The sequence below is a fragment of the Copadichromis virginalis genome, linkage group LG12 (assembly GCF_057382275.1).
Source record: "Copadichromis virginalis isolate Kocher_CV1m ecotype Utaka linkage group LG12, C_Virginalis_male_GT1.1, whole genome shotgun sequence".
Taxonomy (NCBI): domain Eukaryota; kingdom Metazoa; phylum Chordata; class Actinopteri; order Cichliformes; family Cichlidae; genus Copadichromis; species Copadichromis virginalis.
In genome coordinates, this window is record NC_140629.1 from 28426305 (window position 1) to 28449706 (window position 23402).

The following is a 23402-nucleotide window of genomic DNA, read 5'->3' on the forward strand; positions in this document are numbered from 1 at the left end:
TATATATATATATATATATATATATATAAAGTACTTCATCATTTTTTAATTACCTATGACTCATTACCCAGAGCAACATGGAAATTTGTCAGGTTTATATTGACGTCAGGATTGACCCGATGGATGAGGGAATGAGAGGGAATACTATTTAATTCTGTTCTGGAGGGCAGAAAATCCAGCATTCCAGGCCCACTACCAGACAGCTTCTCCACAGAAATGCATAGAAAAACACAGTGATGGCAGGACAAAGTGAAGAGTCAGTCATGCGTTCATTCAGTCCCATGCCTCCCTTCTGATAAAGCACAACTAGGTATTTGGTTTTCGTCACGTTTCATCTCTGCATTATATTTTCCTCCTCCCACTGCAGCCGACATTGTAAAGTTTCTCTAAGTTATAATAGTTAAGTTTGTCATTCATGTAAACACGATTCGGTATGTATAAATAACTCATCTTGCTCTGCCCTGAAAAACATATACCTCGAGGGAATGTCAGCTTTCATCAAAATACCTCTCAGTCATCCAACACAATATCAAAAATATCATCTTTTTAAATGTTAAAGTCTCTGTAGAAAAATGCCTGAAATATACATGTACATTTGTATACAAAAAAAATTTGATGCAAATTATTACTTCTTCAATAACCCTTTAAAGCTGTAACTATGCCACACTGTACTGAATCTCTGCATGTCATTGTGAAATAAACACAGCTTGTATGGCACCAGATGAGCGGATAGATTTTGATGTACAACGAACAGAATGTCTGGACAAGGACCAGTGACCGCATCATCAACCATTTCAAAACACGAGTCTTTCCAAAAACATGCTGTGGTTGTGCATATGGCACGTACTGACATAGCTATTATTTTCTCCTTATCTGCAGTCCAGCAGAGAGCGTTTCGCTCCCAGGCCGAACCGTTGGGCTTTCCAGACACAAACAATTACAATTCTTAAAAGGCAAATTCCATCGGTTGAGTGGAGCTATTGATTTCCATCTGAGCACGCACAAAGCAAAAACAAGTATAGACATCAATCAAATACTGGCTGACATTATTTCACCCCATCTTGTACTGGTTCATCTTTACTTTTGATGATAAGGTTTCATCGGTGTTTGAATCTTTAAATCAACCATTTATATGAATGAAAATATCACCTCCACATCAATAGATTCATCTTTTTGCACACACACAGTGACTACCCTTCCTGCTTTGCCAGTTAGACAGTAACACTGCTCCAGCACAGCTGGTTCCCAGAGATTGCTTAGTGCACAAACAGCACAAGCACTATGCAAGAGCTATGCAAATGGTGGTGGATGCTTGGCCTCAGCTCTGGCTCTTCCCTGCCTGATCAACCGGTGTCGATCGGTGTATGAAGCAAGCATCCCTTTGTCTCGTATCTCAAGTGTGTCAATGGGCCCTGCAGAGAGAGAGAGAGAAAAAAGAGGAAACATATTAGTGTGAATATCTGGCTGCACAGTGGAGAGCCACTTGACAGAGCAGTCACAGCACTAACAATCACTTTTCATTGACCAAAATGAAAGTATGCCAAAGCACAAACGCCCAGTAACACATACACGAGCCATCAAAGTTATTAAGACTGAACAGTCTTGCATTTTTCTTCGTGGATTAAAAAGCCTTCCCTTTTGTGACAGACAATTTGCCCAGACTTGTGGGACTCCTTAAATAGCATTTTTTTCTGTGTTTCTCACTCAAGTCTGAAGAGGTTCAATGAGCAGAGGACCCCATCTGGGCCACTGTGGCTCTTACAGATCTGATCCTGTTGTTGAAATATTGTTTACCTTCCCCGAGTAAGGTGCAGCTGATGCCTCTAACTTTTAACAATCTCCAAAGGAGCGTGAAAGCCTCAGATTAAGTTTGCTTCACCACCAAAGCTTTCTAAGTTGCACCGAGCCATCTCACGGCCTTTGACTCCATGTTACACACATGGCTGCATACACCCATGAGTCTTTTTGCACTCTTTTTCACCTTTTAAAACTCATGCACACGTATCCCCTTTAAAATGAAAATAAATGCATATGAGCACGCACATGCATTTTAATAACACACATGCCCACTCACGTTCCCAAATCATCACTTTGCCTGAGTCACTGACAGAGAAGCACCAAGACGAGCCAGTATTCAGGCCTAATGTGCACCAGATTTACTTCTGAATGCTCTGGCGTTTGGCAATGTAGGTCATGTCTATTTGTATTCTAATGAACCCTGCACACAGCATCTCCATTACAGATGTAATGCCTCTGGCACAAAACACCAAAATGATTTGGTTTTCATTTTGTTTAATGCTTCCCCCATACCAATTTAATTTTTCAATGATTGCTATGAAATATAGTTGATTGAGGGAAACAAAAATCAAAGTAAATGATGCATGCAGAATGGGATGAGCAAACAGACAACTGTGTCTCTTGGCAGACTATCACCACAAACAATCAGACCGAGACACAACAGCTAATTAATATTCACTGGCAAAATGTGTCTCACTCTGACACATCTTTTGGGTTTTATCGCACATTGTGCACATGCCAGGTTGGAAAATGGAACGAAGACAATACAGTCAGTGGGAGCACTATAAGCACATGCATTGACTATTATAGCAAGAAACAAATCATAGTAACAGAGCAGAGGGGTGTACTACAAAGCATGATTAATGGGTTAGCAAGCTATGTTAAGCTTAAAGTCAGAGTTTTATGTGTTATAGAGGTGGTTATCACCTGATTAGATCACCATGGCAACTTTTCCTGAACATATAACCTGGTCTGGAGCAGGTTATGTTCTTAAATGTATTTATAATCAGCTGGGATCACCACATTTATGTTGATTTATTTAGTGTGCTTTAAGTACCATTCAGCTTCTCTGCTGAAGGAATGCAACCTGTTAACACTACCAATTGAAGGCCAGCTATAAAGTTACACCAGCACAAACTGTGCTTCGTATTGTCTGTGGTTTTACATTCATTCAATTGGTGATGCAGAAAATGTTTAACTCTGCTTGAATTGCAGCTTCTGGAACACAGAAAATCAATCAGGTGCATTTGTAGGCTATGTATCACCAAGAATACCAAAACAATCAATAAAATGAATTTCACTTTGATCTGGGCACAAAGTAAACTGATTTCCACGTCTCCTTTATTAGGCCGTGGGACAGGTTTGGATTTACAGTTTTACTAAGACTCTGTGTGAGTCTTGGATCCAAATCCTGGACGAGCCCCTGTTTAAGTTACAATAATGTGAAATGGAGACCTACACTTGTAATTGGTCATTCTTAAACTTGGATTGTTTGTTAATTTAAATGAACCCCCGTTCATGAGCTCATCCTCTCTTCTGCACTTGTTACTGTAACATATCCAAATTTACACATCAAGCCTTTACATGTAAGGATTTTTCAAACTCATTATGGAACGCGGATGTTTACCAATTCACCCGATAAATGGACTATTGACGTCAGCAGGACGTGGGATTGAAATGTAAAAGCTGTACATGGAGGCGGTGCTGGACGCATAACAATAGGGAGTAAAAGCCATCATCCCTAGAAGGTTTTTTGTCATTCAAAGTCAGGAAGTGCCTGACCTTTTTTTTATTAAACCTACAAACAGGAGTGTTTGCTGTACAAAGTGTCAGATATGCTTTAATAATAGCTACCTCACCCACATGTATATGGAGCTGCATGTGCACAAAGAGAGTGTTATGCATACAGATGCTGCTGAGTGGGAGTAAAGCATCATCCAAGGGGAAAGGAAGAAAGAAATGAAGAAATAGTGAGAGAGAGCATGAGACGGGCGGGGGGGTGAGAGAAGAGAGAGAGAGAGAGAGAGAAAGATGGGTTATAGACAAGAGCTGTGAGCTGTAGGGAGTAGGTCAGTGCATTTGAGTCAGTCCTGACTCATGATGGAGGCGGTGAATATCCACCTCCTCCCTGCCCATTACAACTTCATCCTCAAGCCTGGAGCGCTGGAGCTCAGCTAGCCTTTGCAAAAACTGTGAAAAACTCCTACACCCATGGTCAGAGGAGTAGTGATTTTTGTGTTACAAGAACAATCTGATAATAGGTCATGCATGTATTAAACCAGTGACTGATGAAACACTTTTGCATCGGTCAGCCAGCCCAAATGGCAGAACAGTTTCTCCCACTTCATACTGGCATCCTTCTGTCACACATGTCTGGTAGATTAATACAGAGTAGGTTGAAAGGCAGAGCAAATCTCAACACACTGAAACATGTAAACCTAATGAAAGCTAGCTGTAGTCTGTGTGTCCACAAATTCTATAATTTAACGTCCCTTTTACAAAACAAAGTTCATGTGTACCTGCTTCTGTTTTAACTATGTTTAATGGTTGTGAAATTTTATTAAAATGAATAAATTGCCACTAGTGCCAAAACATTTTAAAGGTTAAGAACAGGTTGATATAATGATAATCTGTTTTGCAGTGTTGAAGTGAGAGGGCAAAACAAACAAATAATACAAAAAACCATCAACAACATTTTGGAGTCAGCAGATTTAGTTTAAGAGAGAAATATTTTTGAATAAACATTTAGAAACACTTCAGAAAAAATGGACAATGTGAGCCACTGTGATGTCTTGTATTGGTTAGTCCTGTTGTGAAACATTAAGCAGAGCACGTGTTCTAGTCTATCCTTACATGCCACACAAAAGGCAGCATGTAAATGTGCAAACATGCTTTTCAGACCAAGGGAAGAAATACTTTTTTTTTACTGAAGCACCTAGTCATCCAAATCTATTCATAAGAATTCAGGCTGAATACGTTTTACGTAATGTTAACAACACTTAAAGTATTATCCTTCTTATGTTATCCTGAATTACACATTACCATTTTGTTTAAGACAGTTTGTTCCCACAGGCTAAAATGTTTGCAATGTCTAATATAACGTACTTAAGCTAATGTAATGTAATTGTAATAATGTAAGCAGGCTTCCTAATATTTCAGTCAACAAAATATACTTTTAGCTTTTTAGGTTTTGTACTGTTCTTTGTACTGTGCTTTAATATACAGAAATGCCATTTTTGTAATTTTTTTTAAATACATGATCATACATTCAAATACATGGGAATATCTTTGTGTTTTCATATCAACATGGGTATTGAGAGCCATGTCATTCTACTGTTTCTGGTATTGACCACCACCTTTCTGGTACCCTGGCAACTTTATGTTGATGTGGCAAAAGCTTATCAATGCCAAAGTAGGCATGCCCTAAAACATACCAGAACTGAGCACTTTTGACTCTAACAAGGCCCATAATTTACAAAATGTATATCATGTTGTATTCAGTAAGACATCTGACTGGAAGGTGCAACAGCAAATTGCCACAAATGAGACAGAGTGGGAAAAGAAAAATAAAGCAGATGCCTCCAATGTTTTCAATGTTTTTCTTTTTGTGTTTAGTTATTTGATCACAGTTTTTGATCAGAAACGGGTAAATTTGGTATGCATTTTGGGTGGTATGATGTTTAGCGCTGTCGCTTCACCGCAAGAAGGTTTTGGGTTCAACCTCAATTGGGGCTGGCCCTTTCTGTGTGGAGTTTACATGTTCTCCCACAGGTTAAAGTAAGGGTTAGGTGACTCTTAATTGGTTGGATGTGATGTGAATAGAAGTCTTTCTCTGTTTATCTGTCTATGATGATGTCTGACTCTGTCTAGCCCTGGTGACTTGTCCAGAGCGTACCCTACCTCTCACTCTGTGACAGCTGGGTAAATTTCCAGCCCTAGATACTGAGGTGGATAAGAGATTTAAAAAAAAAATATGGTAAAGGAACCTCAGCGATAGACTGGCAACCTGTCCAGGGTGTACCCCGCCTCTCGCCCTAAAGACAGCTGGGACATGCTCCAGCGCCCCCGTGACCCTGAAAAGGACACGCGGAAGCGAATGGATGGATATGGTAAAAGATTTTGAAGTTTATTACTAAACTGAGCTAGCCTAAGAGTTTTTAAGCACAGAATTTGCAACAAAACAACTTTAAACATCTTTAATCACATGATGACACTGTGCCAATTTCCTCAGCTACTAAAAAACTACTACGGTGGCAGAAGCCCATATGAGTAGGATCTACTGATGATGTACCTATTTGTATGAGTATTTCAATATGTACGTATGTGTGCATGCTGCTGCCAGACATAAAACCATGAATACAACATTAATACAGTGGATGTTCTGTGCCGTGAGCAGTAATCGAGTGGAAAAACATACATCCACATTTGCTACATAACAGCAGGGCAATGCAGCTAAAAGAGCATCAGCTTTCACTGCATCACCATCTCTCTGTCTGTCTCTCTCTACGGCACACTCACTTTCTCTCTGTCCCACACTTTTACCCTATGTGCCCTCATCCCCACTCGTGCTTACTCTTTCTCATTTTTTACATGGCTAAATATCCACTGATCCCTAATCTAGATGCCGATTTTAGATTGTAAGGCCAGCGAGGTCTTGCATTGGATTTAGTCATCAATGTGCGATTTTCATTCCCCTGGTTTTCTCAGCTTTAACCTTCAAGATTTCCACCCCCACCACCCCAACAGAACATATAAGTGATATACATATTAAATTCACTGTTTATATAACATGCCTCCCGAACATCACAACTGTCCTCCACACATCTTTACCTTGCTTCCTTATTTCTTACTTCTTATCTTCCTTATTTCTTTCCTCAGTTTCTCTGCTTGCCGGCTAGCTCTCTCCTCTCTCACTGTTTGTCATAAAAAATATGTTTAGCAGCGGTTCAGAGCTTTGTCAAGGCTAATGTTGGTACAAAGGCTTTCTGAGGCAGTGCTGTTATCTCTTCTAGTCTAATCTAGCTAATTAAGGGCATTGGTGGGAGGAAGGTGCTACTATTCTCATCTAACTCCTGGGTGTGCTGTCTCCCCAGTCTGGCAAACTGACTCGTGCTTTTACACACACCTTTGTAAATACAAAGACGTATATGCAGACACACACACACAGATTTGAAAACAATCTCAGATGTACTGAAATATCAGCCATATGCTCACACATTTCTCTCTCTCACACACACATGCAAAAATAACAGACTTTCTGAAACATGCTTCTTAATGGAAGCCAATAAAGTGGAGACTACCAACTGTTCATATAGACTGAGATGGTCCGATGTTACTGCTGATTTAAAAGGAAATAGTTCAGCATTGTTTCGCCTGATTCTCTCCACTCAAGAGCAGAACTGATAGGCTTACTGTCCATTTAGCTTCACATCACAGGGGGGTGGTGCTGATATCACAGCGGGTGGAGGGTAGATGTCAACAAAAATGAGACTTGCATTGCTAAAGACAGATTTTTATTAGAAAATAAAGTAAAAGATTTTTCAATTAGTATGCGCTGTGGAGACGTCTGTCGACGCAAATCAAAATGCCAGCTGTATCAGCTAACACTTCCTTCTCTCTCTCTCCAACCTGCCGTGTCACTCTTTTCATTTTCTCTCCCTCCTTTTACTTCTACAGTCTCACACGTCAACAAAATGAATCCTGGAAGGTGATGAAGGAAGAGGTAGTACCAACTCACTTGTCTGTCTCACAACCCTAACTGTGAATCTAGGCAGGTATGTGTGAAGATATATTCTGTTTATGTGCCAGCATATTGGAAGATCTTTAAGTTTTTGTATAAAATCTAGGGGAAGTGGGTGCTATTGTTTCATCTAGAAAGATATTAATTCATTATATTATTGCTAATGAAGAAGATCCCAAGTAATAGACTCAGTACCAACAATCTCCTGGAAGAAACAAAACAAAAAGCAGTCTACCAGTATCAGTTGCCCAAGAACCAACAAACAGATGCAGTGGTGTGTCCAGAGGGGAAACATGGGGTGGCACTCGCCCCATGTTTGAAATATGAAATAGGCACTCCTGGATAAAGTGCCCTATATCTTTAGATAATAGCATTAGCAGGAACAGTACTGGGATATAACTTGTTATATTTAACAAGTTACTTTATAGTGTTTTAATGTACTTTATTTAAGTATTTCTTAAATTAAATATACAGACTTGGTATGGCATATGCACATGCAATTTCCTTTTAGTGCTTGCTATTTCTTTTTCACTATATTTTAAATTCAAATATACTATGTGCTTCACAACAACTGTTTTAAATTGTAAGAAACTGTAATTACCTTTTTTTTGCTTACTTTAAAATATACTGTCGTTTTAATATTTTTAAGCTATAAGTAATGAAATAATTTCCAGCTGCAACATTAAAAAGATACAAATTCATGAATCAACAGTTATGATCTAATAATATCATGTATATTATACATGCTAATATTGTGCCTATTGAGGCTTGGTAAGTTGCAGTGGCAGTTTTCAAGCAATGGCATCTGTATGAGGGCACAGGAGTACCCATGAACATGAAAATTGTAAGTTTTCTACACCAATTTTAATTCCCTGTCTTGTTCTTGGTTCTTCCTGTGCTGTGCTCTTTAAAAATATCCTGGGAACACCTCTGTACTGTACATATGAAGATACTCTAAAAAACCACAAAAACACAGACAGACTCATGGGGATGTGCTGGAGCAAACAAACCTTCTTGATGAACAACTCGTATAGGCACACTCAGGAACACTCACCGCTTCGTCCTGATCTCTCCATGTACATCTCGATGCCCACGGCGATGCCTTCTTCTGTTCCACTCACTATATCCGCTCTTTTGTTTATTATTTCCAATCCTTTCTTCTCTCTGGATAATCCAAAGTTCAACTGGAGTAGAAAGCACTCATAAAGTAGAAAACACTATGAATGATTCGAAAATGTTTAAACTAGACACAACAAGGGGGGTTGGTGTCAAACTGTGGTGGTGGTTGATTTGCGAAGGATTGTTTTCTGGGGCTTGAGAGAAGGTGTGTGGGGAGGCACACAAGGTGGAGCAGTGTTTCCTGTTGGTGGGAAACTGTGGCTGACTGGTAGACCGCCATTTTCCAACATGAATTCATGGGAAAGAGAATGAGGAGGAGGAGGGGAAGAGGAGCAGCAGTGTACTGGGCTGAGCCTCAAGTCATTCAGCTCAGCCTGCAAGTGTAGTTCTGTGTCATCTACATCGTACTGGAGGTCGCAGTCCGGGCAGTAGCCATGAAACTGAACCTTCTCGCTGAAACGTACACGTTCCCTCTCACGTGGCTCCCTGCCAGGGGCCTTGGGGCATTTGTTCTTTTCATGCCGTAGAAGAGGCATGGGTCTGGGCAATGTAGGAACAAGACCCGACTCAGGGATTCCACTGTCATTAGAAATGAAGCATGGTGTAGAGGAAAATAAATCCCTGTTTGATTTCAATGGGAAAACCCCACCATTCCTTAATAGAGACCCATTAGCCTTGGATAGATTCCCTGATAACACTAAAGTTGGATGAGGCAGATTTTTAACGTTGTGGTCCTCGGCTCTCAGCGGGGTATGCCTTGGTGGTGGTAGAGGTGGGTGTGGCTTCTTGAGTACAGTCAGGACTCCAGGAGGGTTGATGGGGACTGGCATTAGGGAAGCAGGTGTTTTAAATATGCAGTCTTCGGGAAAGAGTTTCATCTTCTCCAGGCTGGATGCAGTGGTAGTGGTGGTGGTGGAGCTCGAGCTGGAGTTCAGTGTGTCTGTCTTTGAGCTGTCTGTTAGTCCGTCTTCCTCCAACTGCAGGTCACAAGTTAGGGTGTCAATCTCATGAACAACCTGTTGGTGATAATAGGAAGTGTAACTATGACAGCTGAAGGAAAAATAAATAAGTGTGTCACAAGAAGATGAAATTAGGCCACTTAGATTATGGTATAAACTGTAAAAGCTGCGTCCTTATTCACAAGGGATGTCCACAGCAGGTATCTCCACATGTTTCACTTGGCAGAATTTTTATGCTGGATGCCCTTCCTGATTCAAGCCCAGAGGGATTTGTGTCTCCTCCTGAGACTCACCCGAGGAGCTTATGATTTGTTAGGAGAATGTGTGTAAACCACTTCACCACGGAGCCACTGGTTATGGTATAAGTTGTAATGATGCAATATTTTGGTCAGTGATTATTAATTAGATTGACCTAATTTTGAAACATTGTTTCTAGAACCAAAGTTCCTCCTAACAGCCAAACTCTTGTTAACAAAAGGTTCTCTTTTTGTCATCCTGGGTGAACTGAGATGAACTAAACCAGCCAAAGCATATGGGAGAGTTTGTTTGGATTTTTTTAGTAAAGAGCAAAAGTTTAACGCTTTAGCAGATAGCCTACTTTAAAATTATTTGTTTTACATCAATAATCTTATTTCCATAATTGCAGAAGCCATCATAATTTTCAATTGCGAAGCCCTACAGAAAATATTTACTATTACAGTCTCATCTAAAAAGTTACCAACTTGGAAAAAATGCATTAGGATATAGGGTAAGAAGATGAAGTAGAGGAAAAGACAAATTAAAATCTTTGTATGTTCTTAATTACATTTTAAAGAGGAAACACTTCCAAATTTATAAGACTGAAGATTGCTTAATACATCCCAATGACAACCACAGTGAGAGAAAATAACTATCAATAGGATTTTTGAGAGAAGCCATGAGCCTGCCAGATTCTGACCTAAGTGATAGATTACATCAATCTCATGCACCAGCAGAATTCAAGAGAAGTAGCAGCACCAAACATATCCTGTGATGCAAGACGGAAGAACCATCATTTGTAATATGCAACCAATTTTGAGAAAGAAGAAAAGAGAAAAGATGACAAAGACAAAGGAATGTAAAAAAAAAAAAAGAACAGTGCAGAGGAGTGAAAAGATCACTAAACTGTTTGTCTCTTATTAATCAAAATACCATGAAAAAGACATAACCGAAGGCTTTGTTTCCTTGAAATGCAACATGTGACAGCAGACCATTAGGAGACATTTAACAAATCTGTAATGAAAAAGAAATTGTAAAATGCCCTACTAACTTTATCAGAAAGGATATGAATACAGTAGATACAGTAGATATGAAACAGCAGATAGAAAAATACATCTATGTCTTCCCATCGGAAGTTTGCATCCACATCCTACATAATGAAAGTACTTAAGAACTGTTCAGGAAGATAACAAGCAATATGTACTGATAAAAATAAATAAAAACAATAAATAGAGGAAAACTTTAATTAGAGTATAGAATTGAGCCAGTTAAACTTCTCGTCATTTAAGTTGCAGAGAGGGTTAACAGATGCACTAAAGGTGCTACAGTGAGACTCAATACAAGAATGGTTTTATAGATGAAGGCTACTGACCCCTTTTTTCCTCCTCATCTTTTCTGGTTGTTTTTTCACTAGGTTTGCGTTTGGTTATGGTCAGTGTCACTACTGGTAGTGTGAGATACCTGGACCCTAGAAAGGCTGCACAGTCCAACACCTCCGAGCACAGTCTCCAGAGCATGGAGGAGAATTCAGGAGACAGGTAGTTACTCTAGGAGCGCTGGACAGTGTTGTAGAAGATCCTTACCCATCAGCAGGGCATTCCTTTGTGTAAAGAGGAACAGGATGGACATTGCCAGAGGCCTATAAAATGAGCTCCAGCAGACCACCGATGGGAATGTCTCTGACCAAACAATCAGAAATAGACTTAATGAGGGTGGCCGGAGAGCCCAACATCCTCTAGTGGGTCCTGTGCTCACTGCCTGGCACTGTGGAACCTGATTTGGCATTTGCCATAGAACCACAGAATTGGAACGTACACCACTGGCACCCTGTGCTGTTTACAGATGAGACCAGGTTCACCCTTAACACATGTGACACGTGATTTTGGAGACACATGTGATTGTTCAGCATGACCAGTTTGATGATGGGTCAATGATGGTCTAGGGAAGCATATCCATGGAGGGATGCACAGACCTCTACAAGGTGAGCAACAGCACCCTGACTGCCATTAGGAAATGGAATGAAATCCTTGGACCCATTGCTTTAAACTGGCAGACATGCTCACTTGACCTAAATCCAATACAGCCAAATTGAACGCCAGACTGTCCAGGAGCTCAGATCTCCTCACAGATCTAGGAGGAGATGGAAACCCATTACTCATCTCATTAGGAGCAGGTCCTGATGTTGTCAGGCATGCATACAAGCACGCAGGGCCCATACACCAATGAGTACCATTTTGAGTTGCTGCATTTTGGCAAAATGGACTAGTCAGCCGCATAATTTTTTCACTTTGATTTTATGGAATGTCTTTGAATTCAGCCCTCTGTAAGTTGATAATCTTAATTTTCATCAAACAATGTGATATCCTTTCATTCCCAATAAATCCAAAACCCAGTCCATATCAGCAGAGATATCCAGCATGTTTTTTTCCCCATTAAAATCTTATGTGTTTTTAAAATGTTCCTTTAATTTTTTAAAAATTAGACCTGCATATATTCAAGTGCACATGCAAAATGCTATAGCTGAATTTCCTCTAACACTGTCTTATTAGATTGTCACATCATGTTGTTATAAAAAATGTATCAAATGTTGATAACAATATTAACTAGATATCTATTAAAAACAAAGATGAATACTTCATCAATATTCACTGGGAAGTGTTTGACCATTCTTGGAATACACCACGTCGTACTGCTCTCAGCTGCTCTCATATAGCTAACAAATGATGGAAGTAGCCAGCTTAGTGAAGTCCCTTGCTATGTGTTTTCACTTTTGCCATCTTGGTGCTTTGATACTGGATGCGATGAACAAATGGTGGATCTGAAGGTTGGATGGACTACACATCTAAGAATGATTAATCTACATATATATGCATGTTTTTTCTTCTTTTGTTTGTTTCTGGAATTGATCAATAGAATTCAGTTTTAACCAGATTATTTAAAAATACTTATGAAACAAAAGCTAAAAGTCTTTTGCTAACACTTTGGTAGTGATTTTTCTTTAGCAATCATTTATTAATCAGTAGAACAATATGTGTTATATTATCGTATATTCTTTATTGACACAATATTAATATTTCAATTTTAAATATCAATGTTATTCTCAGTATGTGATTATATTTATCAGTGGTTCAGGTGGTAGAGCGGGTCGTCTACCAATTGGAGGTCAATGGACCCATCCCAGATACTCCTGTTCATGTGTCAAACCCCCACGTTACTCCAGATGCATCTTTCATATTTTGAGTTTAAGTGAATATTAGATAAGTGCTTACATATAGATAAAAGCACTGCCTGAATATGTGTGTTGTGTAATTGGATGAATTAAACTTGTTGTAGAAAGTGCTTTCAGTGCTCAAATTAAGTAGAAAGGCACTATGTAAGTACCAGCCCATTAACCATTTACCATCAAAACCAAGGCTATTATAGTTAACTAGAGCTTACTATGAAAAAAGTCCAGCTAACTGAACTGAACTAATGAAAAAAGAACAAAGATGTAGACTGTAGAGGAAACTTCCTTCAGTTCTGAACTTCTGCTTTGCCCCTGACAAATTTTAACTACAAAGGAAAATAAAATTAACCTTTTTAGTTATTCAAAATTAAACTGAACAATTTTGAATAACTGGCAATAAATTGAATAAGTAAACTCACTAAATAAAAACATTAAAAAGTTGAAATAAAAAAATAAACTAAAAGCTATATTAACCCTAATTGTGACACCTCTAAATTCCAGCTGTCGACCAAACAAGATACACCCACCTAAAACCAAGGGCTGACTAGACAACTAAAATATGATAGACCATGCACACTTTATCTTTAGAAATGTAAGTACTTGCACTTTCAGCACTTCCATGGACACAGATACTCTACTATTCATTTACACCTACAGTGCTCAGGCAATATCTGGATGCTGGAAAGGTTTATAATACATCATAAACATTGCCCAAGAAGTCTTTAACACAGCAGATAAAATTTAATAATCATAGTAAACTCTACTGGGAACTAATAACTGGTACTTAGTAATATAATGCCCACGTTATTGAGGCATTTTCAGAAGTCTTTCCAAAAACCTTCCCTTTAGAGTACATTTCCTTCCTGCTTCTCTTCCCTTGTTGGAGAGTGGTGCTTCCTTTGAAGCCCAGAACTGAAGTGGTGTTGGACATTTTGCTAATGTTTAACTCGGCAGCTCTCATAGGGTCTAAAAAAAGTCTAACATAAGTTGAGCTGAGCATGCATAGGTTCACAGTATCCTAGCCATTAAAGCAACCAAGGAGAAAATTTCTCTAGAAAGTAAAATTACAACATTTGAGACAAAGATGTTGTTTATCTTTTGGATTAGGGGTTCTCATCTTAGAGTACCCAGTATGTTAGCCTGCTCTCAAGCACATTTGCTATCATGTGGTTTTAAATGCATGTGCAAACAGCAACTAAGAAGAGAGAGCAAGTGACTGAGAGGGAGCGATAAAAATAAAGATGAGAAGGCTAGGGCAGAGTGTTAAACTCTCCATGCAGTCTTTAAATGGATAATTTGTTGGGACACACACAAGAGGTAATACCAGTATCCCAGTGTGCAGCCCCTGTTGTAGGCCAGGCAGCTTCGGCGGCAGTGCCAAGCATCTGGGCAGGGTCCCTCCTTGGAGCCAGGCTCGGCTCCAGCCCCGTCTGTGAGTTATAACAGATAACTGCATTTCAAATGGATTACACCCCAAACACTGGCTTTGATAGTAACACCCCCTGGAGGTATGTGTTTAGTGTGTGCGGTGTCAGAATAACTGATCCTCTACACAATCTCCCAGAAGCAAAAGAAAAAAAGCAAGAAGGGAAGAAAAAGGAAGGGCACATCACATAAAAAGATCAGAATAGACAGATTACAATGGCTTCTTCTTCTCATTTATCTCTGGTGCCTGCTGTGACATATTGTAAACTGCTGAAAAACACAAAAGGAGTGTAATTTAGTCAAAGTTGCAGGAAAAAATGAGAGTGAGGGGAACAGAGCGGCAGAAGGAGACAGATGCTGTGTCGGCTACCCATCCATAATGTACCACAGGCTGTACGCAACAGAGTTGTATTAGAATGACAGCTTGTCATTTTAAGGTTAGAGGTTTGGCAGAGCGGACTGGATGCCTGGTGTGCAGTCGGCAGAGGAATGCAAGCATAAAAGCAGGTAAGACTGCAGGTTATTTCAAGTGAGGGGGTGAGACTGATTCAGAGAAACCACTTTAATGTGAATGAAGGGAAATATGTCACAGAGGCAGCTATATATTACTGGTTCTGTGACTGTGAATATAAACCTGAAATATCATCCTGATTTCTACAGAAACATCTGTAGTCTCTCCATCACTGAGATTTGAGACCTCAGTCAGACAGCTCTAAAAGAGTTTTGATCTTTTAGGACTAGAGAGGAGGAGGACAGCCACAAATACACATGCCGAGAGACAAAGAAAGATGAAGATAAGCAAGACACCACAAGGAGTCCAGGGAGGTGACAGGTGAAAAGAAGAAGACCACTTTCTCTCTATTATTTGACAGGAAATCATTTGGACCAACAAAACAGTCAGCATTAAGATGATGAAATTCAATGCAAAATCACCTTCCTGCTTGCACCAACTTGTCCATTAAATATTAATTGTGATCACATTTTTTTCACACTTTCATCAAAGCTTATGAGTCAGGGTGAAGAAGCTGTCCTGCCATTTCCCACCCTATGTCCTCCCAGTGCCAAATCTCTCTCATGTTGGTGATAATGATCACATACATTAATGGGAAAGGCAGGAGCACGGTGTGTAGTCTTTTCCAGGCCCCAGCCCTCCATCTCTTCTCAGTCAAGGATGCTCAGAAAAAGCACCCTCACAGCAAGCCTGTGGAAATAACACGACACATGGCAGAACACTTCTTCTAATTTACCTCTTTGAGCTCTTTAGCTACATCCTTAAGATCTCCCAGGATGGTTTCCAAATTCTCCACGATTGTCTTGATCTCCTTTTTCACTTTTACTTTGGAGACTACTCCTTCAGCTTCTGCATTTGGTGTCCCTGACATTCTTCAGTTTATGGCACAATCTATTTCATGAAGGATCTCAAGTCAAATCCTTTGCTCGCCACGCTGCCACTTTGCCAACGCATTTTCTCTCTCTTTTTTGCTATGTAGTCCCCCAGCTGCCGTCACTTTTTCTCTCCTAAATCACGGCCAGGACGGAGAGAAGTGGCGTCGGGCAGCATTCTATAGCTAACACTAGGCATGCGCAATAGAGCGTAACACACAAAAATAACGGTTATGTCAAAATATTGTATCATACTGCCTGGGAAACAGCGCCCGTCCACAGGTTTATGTCCAACGGCAACAAAAAATGACGTGCCACGGGCATCCTTCACGTCGACAGAGCGCTAAATTCAACATTTTGTTAGAAAATCACCGACGCCAGCGCTTTAAAAATTGTTTAAGCAAAGAAGGGAAAGAAGAAGAAAAAGAAAAAGAAAGAGGCAGCTGTCCGAACCGTTACACAGTTGTTCGTTAATGTAACGGTCCATAATCCTCAGGCATCGACAAAATTATAATAAACTCCTCCTGTTCTCCACATAATTAATAGATGGTAATGATATACCATGACAGGTAACGACAACCGAGAGGCACGGTCCTCGGAAAAACACCCCGCCAGTTTCATCCTGTCTACATCGCAGCCTCCTTGGAGAGACTGAGCACAGGATGCTCGTGCGCGGTCTCTCTCGCTGTCCTCACGCGCTCTCTCTCTCTCTCGCTCCTCCTCACGCTCTCTCTCCCTCTCCCTCTCTCTCTCTGTTATATCAAGAGGATGCTGCTGATTCAGTCACTTTATTTGGTGTTCTCGTCATTTGCCCTGCAAATTTGTTAACATTTCTTCGTGATTCGGAACGGTTCTGTTTGTTGCGTTCAAATAACATCATTACATCCCCACCACAGGTGGGCTATCCCTACAGTCTAACTACTGCCAGTCCCGCAATATGCATAATTAATATGCAGGACTTCTTATTATCTGTATATAGAATAAATAGTATTGTAAGGGCTGTAAAATAAATGTACTAAATATGACTATTATGAATAAAATTAGGATATTTGCCAACTTTATTTTGTTGATTATTTAGATATGGGAATGTAACGTTAGGAGATAAAAGCAGTGATTTAAAATCAAAAACAACCAAACAATCTGCATCTCTCCAACTGGCTTTGAACTGGCTTATATTGCAACCTGTGAAGCTTCAACTTATTTTAGGCTACAGTTTAATATTCTGATTCACAGAGGAGCAAAGGAGTTCTTAAAATTATTAATTTCTCCCTGATGAACTCTAAACCATCTTCCTGATGGTAGCAACTCATACAAAGAGTACAGAATGTACTCAGATGGATCACACAGCATTCTCTGTGATTGTTTAAGTAGCCTACATACTTGTTCTGTTGTACTGGCTCAGACCGAGTATTGTTGAACTTAACCTGCCGAGTCCTATTTGTTAGAAATGCGTTAGAGAGATACCACTTCATAATTGAAGAAGTAACTCCTAACTGTTTGGAAACTAACAGAAACTAAAGGGGGGGGGGGGATTAAAAACACTAAAAGGCAAATGAGCATATGCTTTCCTCAAGATGTTTTGGAACTTAGTGGATAATGGAAGAAAGAACGTAATCCGTGCTGAAAACAAGCTGTTTTGCAGTTTGTTTGTTTTTTTTATCTTTTTCTGACTGATTATCTTTCTTGTTGTATAATTCAGATGCTACAGATTATGTGAATTGGACAATGTCATAAAACAGCCTGAAAAATTTTAATATCAAAATTTGAGGTCAAAGTACACAGATTACACGTGTAAAAAATGATAAAAACGTTGTAATAAAATCCTGGCTTCTGATTGGTCACTGCTCGTTACAGCCTCCCTATATCGCGGAAGTGGAACTTGTCAGAGTTCATCCTGCTGTCTCAGAAAGCCAGTGCTGCAGCTTTTGTAGCTTCTGTGACCCTCTCAAACCAGATAGTAAAATCTCAAAACAATGTCTCTGTCTTTCGAGGGAAGAGTCGTGCTTGTTACTGGGGCCGGAGGAGGTAAAAATCGCCGTTAGCTGAGCTGTCGACTATGTTGACGCTAAAATAGCCTCTGTATTGTTAGCACCAAATGCTAATCTGGTAGTTGTGGAGTTAGTTTCTTAGTGAACAGCCCAGTTATTAGGACGGAAATTGCATTAATTTTTTCTCGTCTTGCGCGTTTGTTAGCTGCACAGCTGCTCTAATCACGGCGTCTTGCTGACTGCTAACGCTGGGGAATAACTGCAATATCAGTAAAGCAAGTCTTTGTTATTGTTATACAAAATTAGCTATTTTAATTCGAGCAGAAACCGACGTATGTCGGTCTTTTTATTTAATGGAAACGGAGATCAAAGTACGAATGTTGCAATGGCTTGTAGCTCCAGGGAAAGTGTGTGAAAGGGCATGCAGCAACGACACAGCAGTGCTGCAGGTGGTGATGGGTTTTTTCATTCTTTGGAAGTAAGCTTATACCTTTTACTCATGTGTCTTTCTTTGCACAGGTCTTGGCAGAGAATATGCACTGGCTTTTGCTGAGAGAGGTGCCTCGGTAATAGGTAAATAAAAGATATTCATTTTTTACTTATTTTACCTTGTGTTTCTATCGTAGTATTGTTAAGATGTCCTGGGACACGTGCAACAAAGCAGAATTTGGATTATCCAGGACAATGAAGCAAAGTCAAATCTTATTTATTTATATAGCACCTTTCAACATAAATATTACAAACAGCTACACAAGAAAAATTCCAAAACATTAAAATGAAAAAGTTACTTAAAAAAAAAAGTAAAAGTAAATTAAAAACACTGAATTTTTGCTGCTCTTTCAAAGACATCACTGAGTCGACATATTCCAGGGTCAAAGGGAGAGCTACTGTTGGAGGATCGCTGTCTTCCTTTAGTTCTCAGCCTTATATCCTACATAGCCAGCTGACCCTATTCAAATGACCCCAGGGATCTCCTGGGGATGTACAGATGTAAAAGTTCACCGATGTGTGCTAGTGCTTGTCCATGCAGAGCTCCAAAAGTCAAAACCAGAATCTTAAAAATTGGACTCTGAAGTTAATGTGGAGCATGTGGCAGTTAATTAGCAATGCTGTGATATGTGAAATCTTGGAAGATTTAGTCAGGTTCTGAACAACCTGCAGATGTTCCAGGGAGGTTTGGGTAAGAAAAGTGAACACTTAATTACAATAATCCAGACGTGATGAAATCAAGGCATGAATAACAATTTCCAATTCAGAGCGTAACACAATGGAACTCAGCATAAAAGCAACAGCGAAGCAGAGATGTAATATGAGCATCTAGAAAGAAAGCTGAGTCAAATGTTACACCAAGTTCCCTGATAGATTTATCAAATGTGGTATAGGGACATAGAGTTTCCAGATAGGCAATGTACCAAGTTAAACTGCCATGGTAACATAGCTGTAGGCTTAACCTGTGCTGGTAAACACCTAACCTGTAATTTAGTAAGTTTACATACTCCCTCCCTTTAGGGAGAGAATACTCTGTTTAGTTCATCTGTTTTTTAGCAGTCTAGCATCCACAATTTTCAAGTTATCATATTCAAATTTTGTGTGACAGTGGACACCAACAACCGCTCGAGCTGATTCCACTTTGGTGAAAATCGAGTGAAGGTCCCACCAAATGTGAAAATCAGTACAAACTTCATATTACCCACAATATTTTTTTTTATGGGTTGTCCTCAAGCTTCAGAGCGTTTACTAGGCCTTGGGGGACATGAGTACCTTGGTTGGCTAAGCATTTGACCTTGACCTTTATTGTTACTCCCCAAGGTCAAAGTTGACCATTAAATTTTTTTTTTTTTTTTAAAGAAACCATATTGAGTAATATATCATATAAAAGGGTACGGAGAGAGCTGTACAACATACGTCTTATTTTTTCAATATGATGCCATAATAGGGTTATGTCAGAATCATAAAACATCAAAGTTGTAAATATAGAGCTTGCCCTTTGGGGGAAGTTGTGATCTCTCAGTGCTGTATTTTTATTTTTTTAATTTAAAAAAAAATATTAGTGAGTATCATATTGGTATACATATTCATATTTAGCTCCGCATGGATCCAGCTAGTTTCATATATCCTGTTCATAGTTTGAACATAAGGTTTATACCACTTTATGTTCATATGACTTGCTGCTGACTACACTAAAGCACCAGCTGATTTTTACCTGAAATGAGCAAAAACGTGCAGATTGCTGCATCTGTATGATATACTGGTGAAAATACCTGCTGGTTTAGTGGCGTTCCAGGCTGACGTTGAGTTGATTTGGGATTCACCGATTCAGTTTTAAGAGACTGCGACTGAATTCCATATTACTAAGTGAAACACATGACAGTTGGTTCCAAAAATGTGGGGCGCAACAGATCTTCTGTAACAAATGTCCTGAATTGAGGTGCTATACCAAATTGGGAGAGGGAAATGTTGGACTAAGATAAATTATATTGAAATTGTCGGTAAGAAGCTTGCATTATGACTGTTGGTTCTTTTATTCTTAAAATTACACAGTTGCAGGCATAAATATTTTCTAATTTCAGTATATTCCTCCTGCCATGACTGAATTTGATCTTAACTCTGTCAAGGAATCAGCTTGCCTATGCTGTTTTCTTAACCTAATCACTCATGGAGAATTGCAAAACTCACCCCATTATTGCTAATCTTTTTCTCCTTGTTGCAATAAAGTGAATGACCTTGGGGCAGACACTAAAGGAGGCGGAAAGAGTTCTGCAGCTGCTGATAAGGTGGTGGAAGAGATAAGAGCGAAGGGAGGCAAGGCAGTGGCGAACTATGGTGAGTTCTTCTCTTCTGCTTGCTTCACGTATTTAGTTCATGTAGTGGCTGAGTGAAAAATAGTATTGATTTCTATCAGTTGGACTTGCTCAGTGATGAAACTGTTGGTGAGTATTGAAGATGTGTCTCACCTTTAGGAGAAAAAAATAGTTTTTGAAAACAAAACAATCACTCTGTTTTATTGGCAATTTTAAATGTTGACTTTTTGTCCATTTTTTTTTTTTTTTTTTTGCCACATCACATCAATACTTAAACTTGAAAGAAGAGTGAGGCCATAAGCTTTATCACTATGAAAGTTTCTTATATGCCTCCCAAATCTGCTCATTGCTTCTGTGTATATATAACTATGAGCCAACTATAAAGGATGTTCAATATAGTCAGGCTTTCTTTGCGTTAGCTGGCTTGATAAAACCCCAGTTGTAGATAACGGGTACTGCAACAGTGGTTATCAACTTTCTTTGTTAAGCCCGGATTCCTGCTTCAGCCTCTGTGAGTGCTAACATAAAAAGTGACTTTTCACATGTCATCTGACTCTTCTTCTGCACAAATTGCTGCCTGCTCCGATCATTATCACATGATGATAATGATAAAATGGTGATGACCTCTATAAATAAAATAAAAATAAAGCAGTGAAATGCAGCATCTTGCAAATAAGACAAGAAATGAATGCCGCAGAAAATCATTAATCTTTGTATTTAGTGCACAGAGAGGTAAAATAAACAGTTTAACTTGAGTTAATTATGTTATCTGATAAATCTGATGGTTTACACTGATGTAACTTTACAGCTGAACTTCATTCATGACATACGTAAGGTAGACTGCTTAACAACTTGTGCATATAAAATGTATTAACCCAGCAGAGCATCTGTATTAAATTTGGTGAAAAAATGCTGATTCCAGTCGATTTTAACCTAAAATTCCCAACTAGATTATATATTCATATATTCAACATAAGTTATCGCTGTGATTGTACCGAGGGCGAAAATAGTCACTTTTGTGACATGAAAAGCTCAGATTTTAAACTCTGTTAATCTCACTTTGAAGTACAACCTGAACTAAAGCTAACAAGAAACAATCTTTTAAGACCAATTTCTCAAAAATAAAAAAAAAGAATGTAAAACTGTGAAAAATGACAGTTTTGTTATGTCTATGCAGATTCTGTAGAAGATGGAGAGAAGCTGATCCAGACAGCATTGGATGCATTTGGAAGAATAGGTGTGTATAAACCTTCTATGGAAATCCTGCGGCCACTAGTGCTGATACCTGTCACTACTGATTTACGAAATGATCATAAAATGATTGTCAGCAATGTCGTTACAGTTATTCACTGACTTTAATATCTTACATTTATTTTTTCCAGATGTTGTTGTAAACAATGCTGGGTAAGTCCTCTAATAGCAACAATCACACATTTTATTTTCTTATTTTCTTATTTATTATTAAAAAAATGTTTACTCATATCATGTGCTATTAGAATGGCCATTTGGTTGCAGTTTCCAGATTCATTTGAGCATGCAATATTAGTTTATTAAAAAAGGGGGGGAAAAATCTAAATGCAGGAAAAAAATGCTAAAACCCTTTCTTTGCTTTTCCCTACCAAGAATACTTCGTGACCGATCATTTGCCAGGACGAGTGATTTGGATTGGGGTAATTACACTTTAATTACATATTTACTTGCTTACCTCTGTGTCTTCTTTTGTTTACCTCACAATGATATATGTAGATCAATATGTTTTAAATTGTGTTTAAAACCTGCCATATGCTTCAAACCACACCGTTCTAATGCTAAATATCAGAGATGTGTATTGTTATGCATTAATGTTTACTTGTGTTTTTTACCTCTTACTCTGCATCACAGACCTCATTCAGAGAGTTCACTTGAGAGGCTCTTTCTTAGTGACTCGAGCTGCCTGGAACCACATGAAAAACCAAAAGTTTGGCAGGTAAGTAGCTCAGCTTGTAACAGCTATTGACGCAGGTAAAACTGTGTCATCCTCTTATTACGCAGGTAGGATATTTTTCTTTCCTTAGATCTGTCAAGTTACAGTATCCTCAACAGGCAACATTACTGGAGTGTTATCAAGACCTCGGTACCATGTGATGCATGTTCATACGTCAGCAACAGTACTAAAGATAGGCCGACAAAAAACTTTGACTATGATTAAGTGGTCTCTTGAGGATAATTGTCATAGACATATTCAGATGCTGCTTTAGTCACTATTCTTTAATACAGATAGACCTCAAATGGTGCAAAACAAAATTCCTATCTTGGGTTGTTTTTGTTTTTTGATTTTTGTTTTTTGATGATTTTTTTACATACTTTTATTAGCATGATTTTTGTGATTTATGGTTTTGTTTTTGCTTTTTTCTCTACTACTTTTACACCATAAAAACTGCTGGATCAAGACATGCAATGTTAGAAAGAGTCAGTAAACCTTTTGGAATTACCAGGATTTGTCTGTGACTAATACAATTTAGTTTTATTTTTGTCTAATTCCCAAAACACCAGCTTGATGTTCCATAGCACCGTTTTAATATTGAAATAATCAACTTGTTCTCAACCTGAAGTCATTTTACGAAAGCTGTCTTTTGCCCATAAGGCACCGTACACAGAGGGATTTCAGGAATATTTTAGAGATCTGCAAACACTGCAAACAGATCTGGGGGTGCCATTAGCATTAGTCCCATTTTTTTTATTAGCTGT

At 39.0% G+C, this 23402-nt stretch overlaps 2 protein-coding genes across 3 annotated transcripts in view; one reads left to right on the top strand and one right to left on the bottom strand.

Moving 5' to 3' along the window:
- Positions 1 to 20: 20 nt before the first annotated feature.
- prr16 (proline rich 16) lies at positions 21 to 16683 on the bottom strand. 2 transcript variants are annotated; one of them, XM_085475819.1, is made up of 3 exons: positions 15751 to 16683; positions 8592 to 9672; positions 21 to 1412 (listed from the first exon to the last, which is right to left on the bottom strand). In XM_085475819.1, exons 1-2 carry the CDS (start codon positions 15883 to 15885, stop codon positions 8806 to 8808), a joined length of 1002 nt encoding a protein of 333 aa, XP_085331945.1. In that variant the 5' UTR covers positions 15886 to 16683; the 3' UTR covers positions 21 to 1412; positions 8592 to 8805. The 2 variants fall into 2 exon arrangements, with proteins under 2 accessions (XP_085331945.1, XP_085331947.1); XM_085475821.1 differs by lacking the exon at positions 21 to 1412 and adding an exon at positions 7455 to 7497.
- A 1058-nt stretch (positions 16684 to 17741) lies between these two features.
- The window catches only part of hsd17b4 (hydroxysteroid (17-beta) dehydrogenase 4), a 33016-nt gene continuing 27355 nt past the window's right edge, over positions 17742 to 23402 (top strand). The window contains exons 1-7 of the mRNA XM_085475822.1: positions 17742 to 17911; positions 18394 to 18447; positions 20590 to 20697; positions 21853 to 21912; positions 22058 to 22079; positions 22299 to 22345; positions 22557 to 22641. Coding sequence (XP_085331948.1) covers positions 17860 to 17911; positions 18394 to 18447; positions 20590 to 20697; positions 21853 to 21912; positions 22058 to 22079; positions 22299 to 22345; positions 22557 to 22641 — 428 coding nt within the window. The 5' untranslated portion in view covers positions 17742 to 17859. The remainder of the gene's footprint in view (positions 17912 to 18393; positions 18448 to 20589; positions 20698 to 21852; positions 21913 to 22057; positions 22080 to 22298; positions 22346 to 22556; positions 22642 to 23402) is intronic.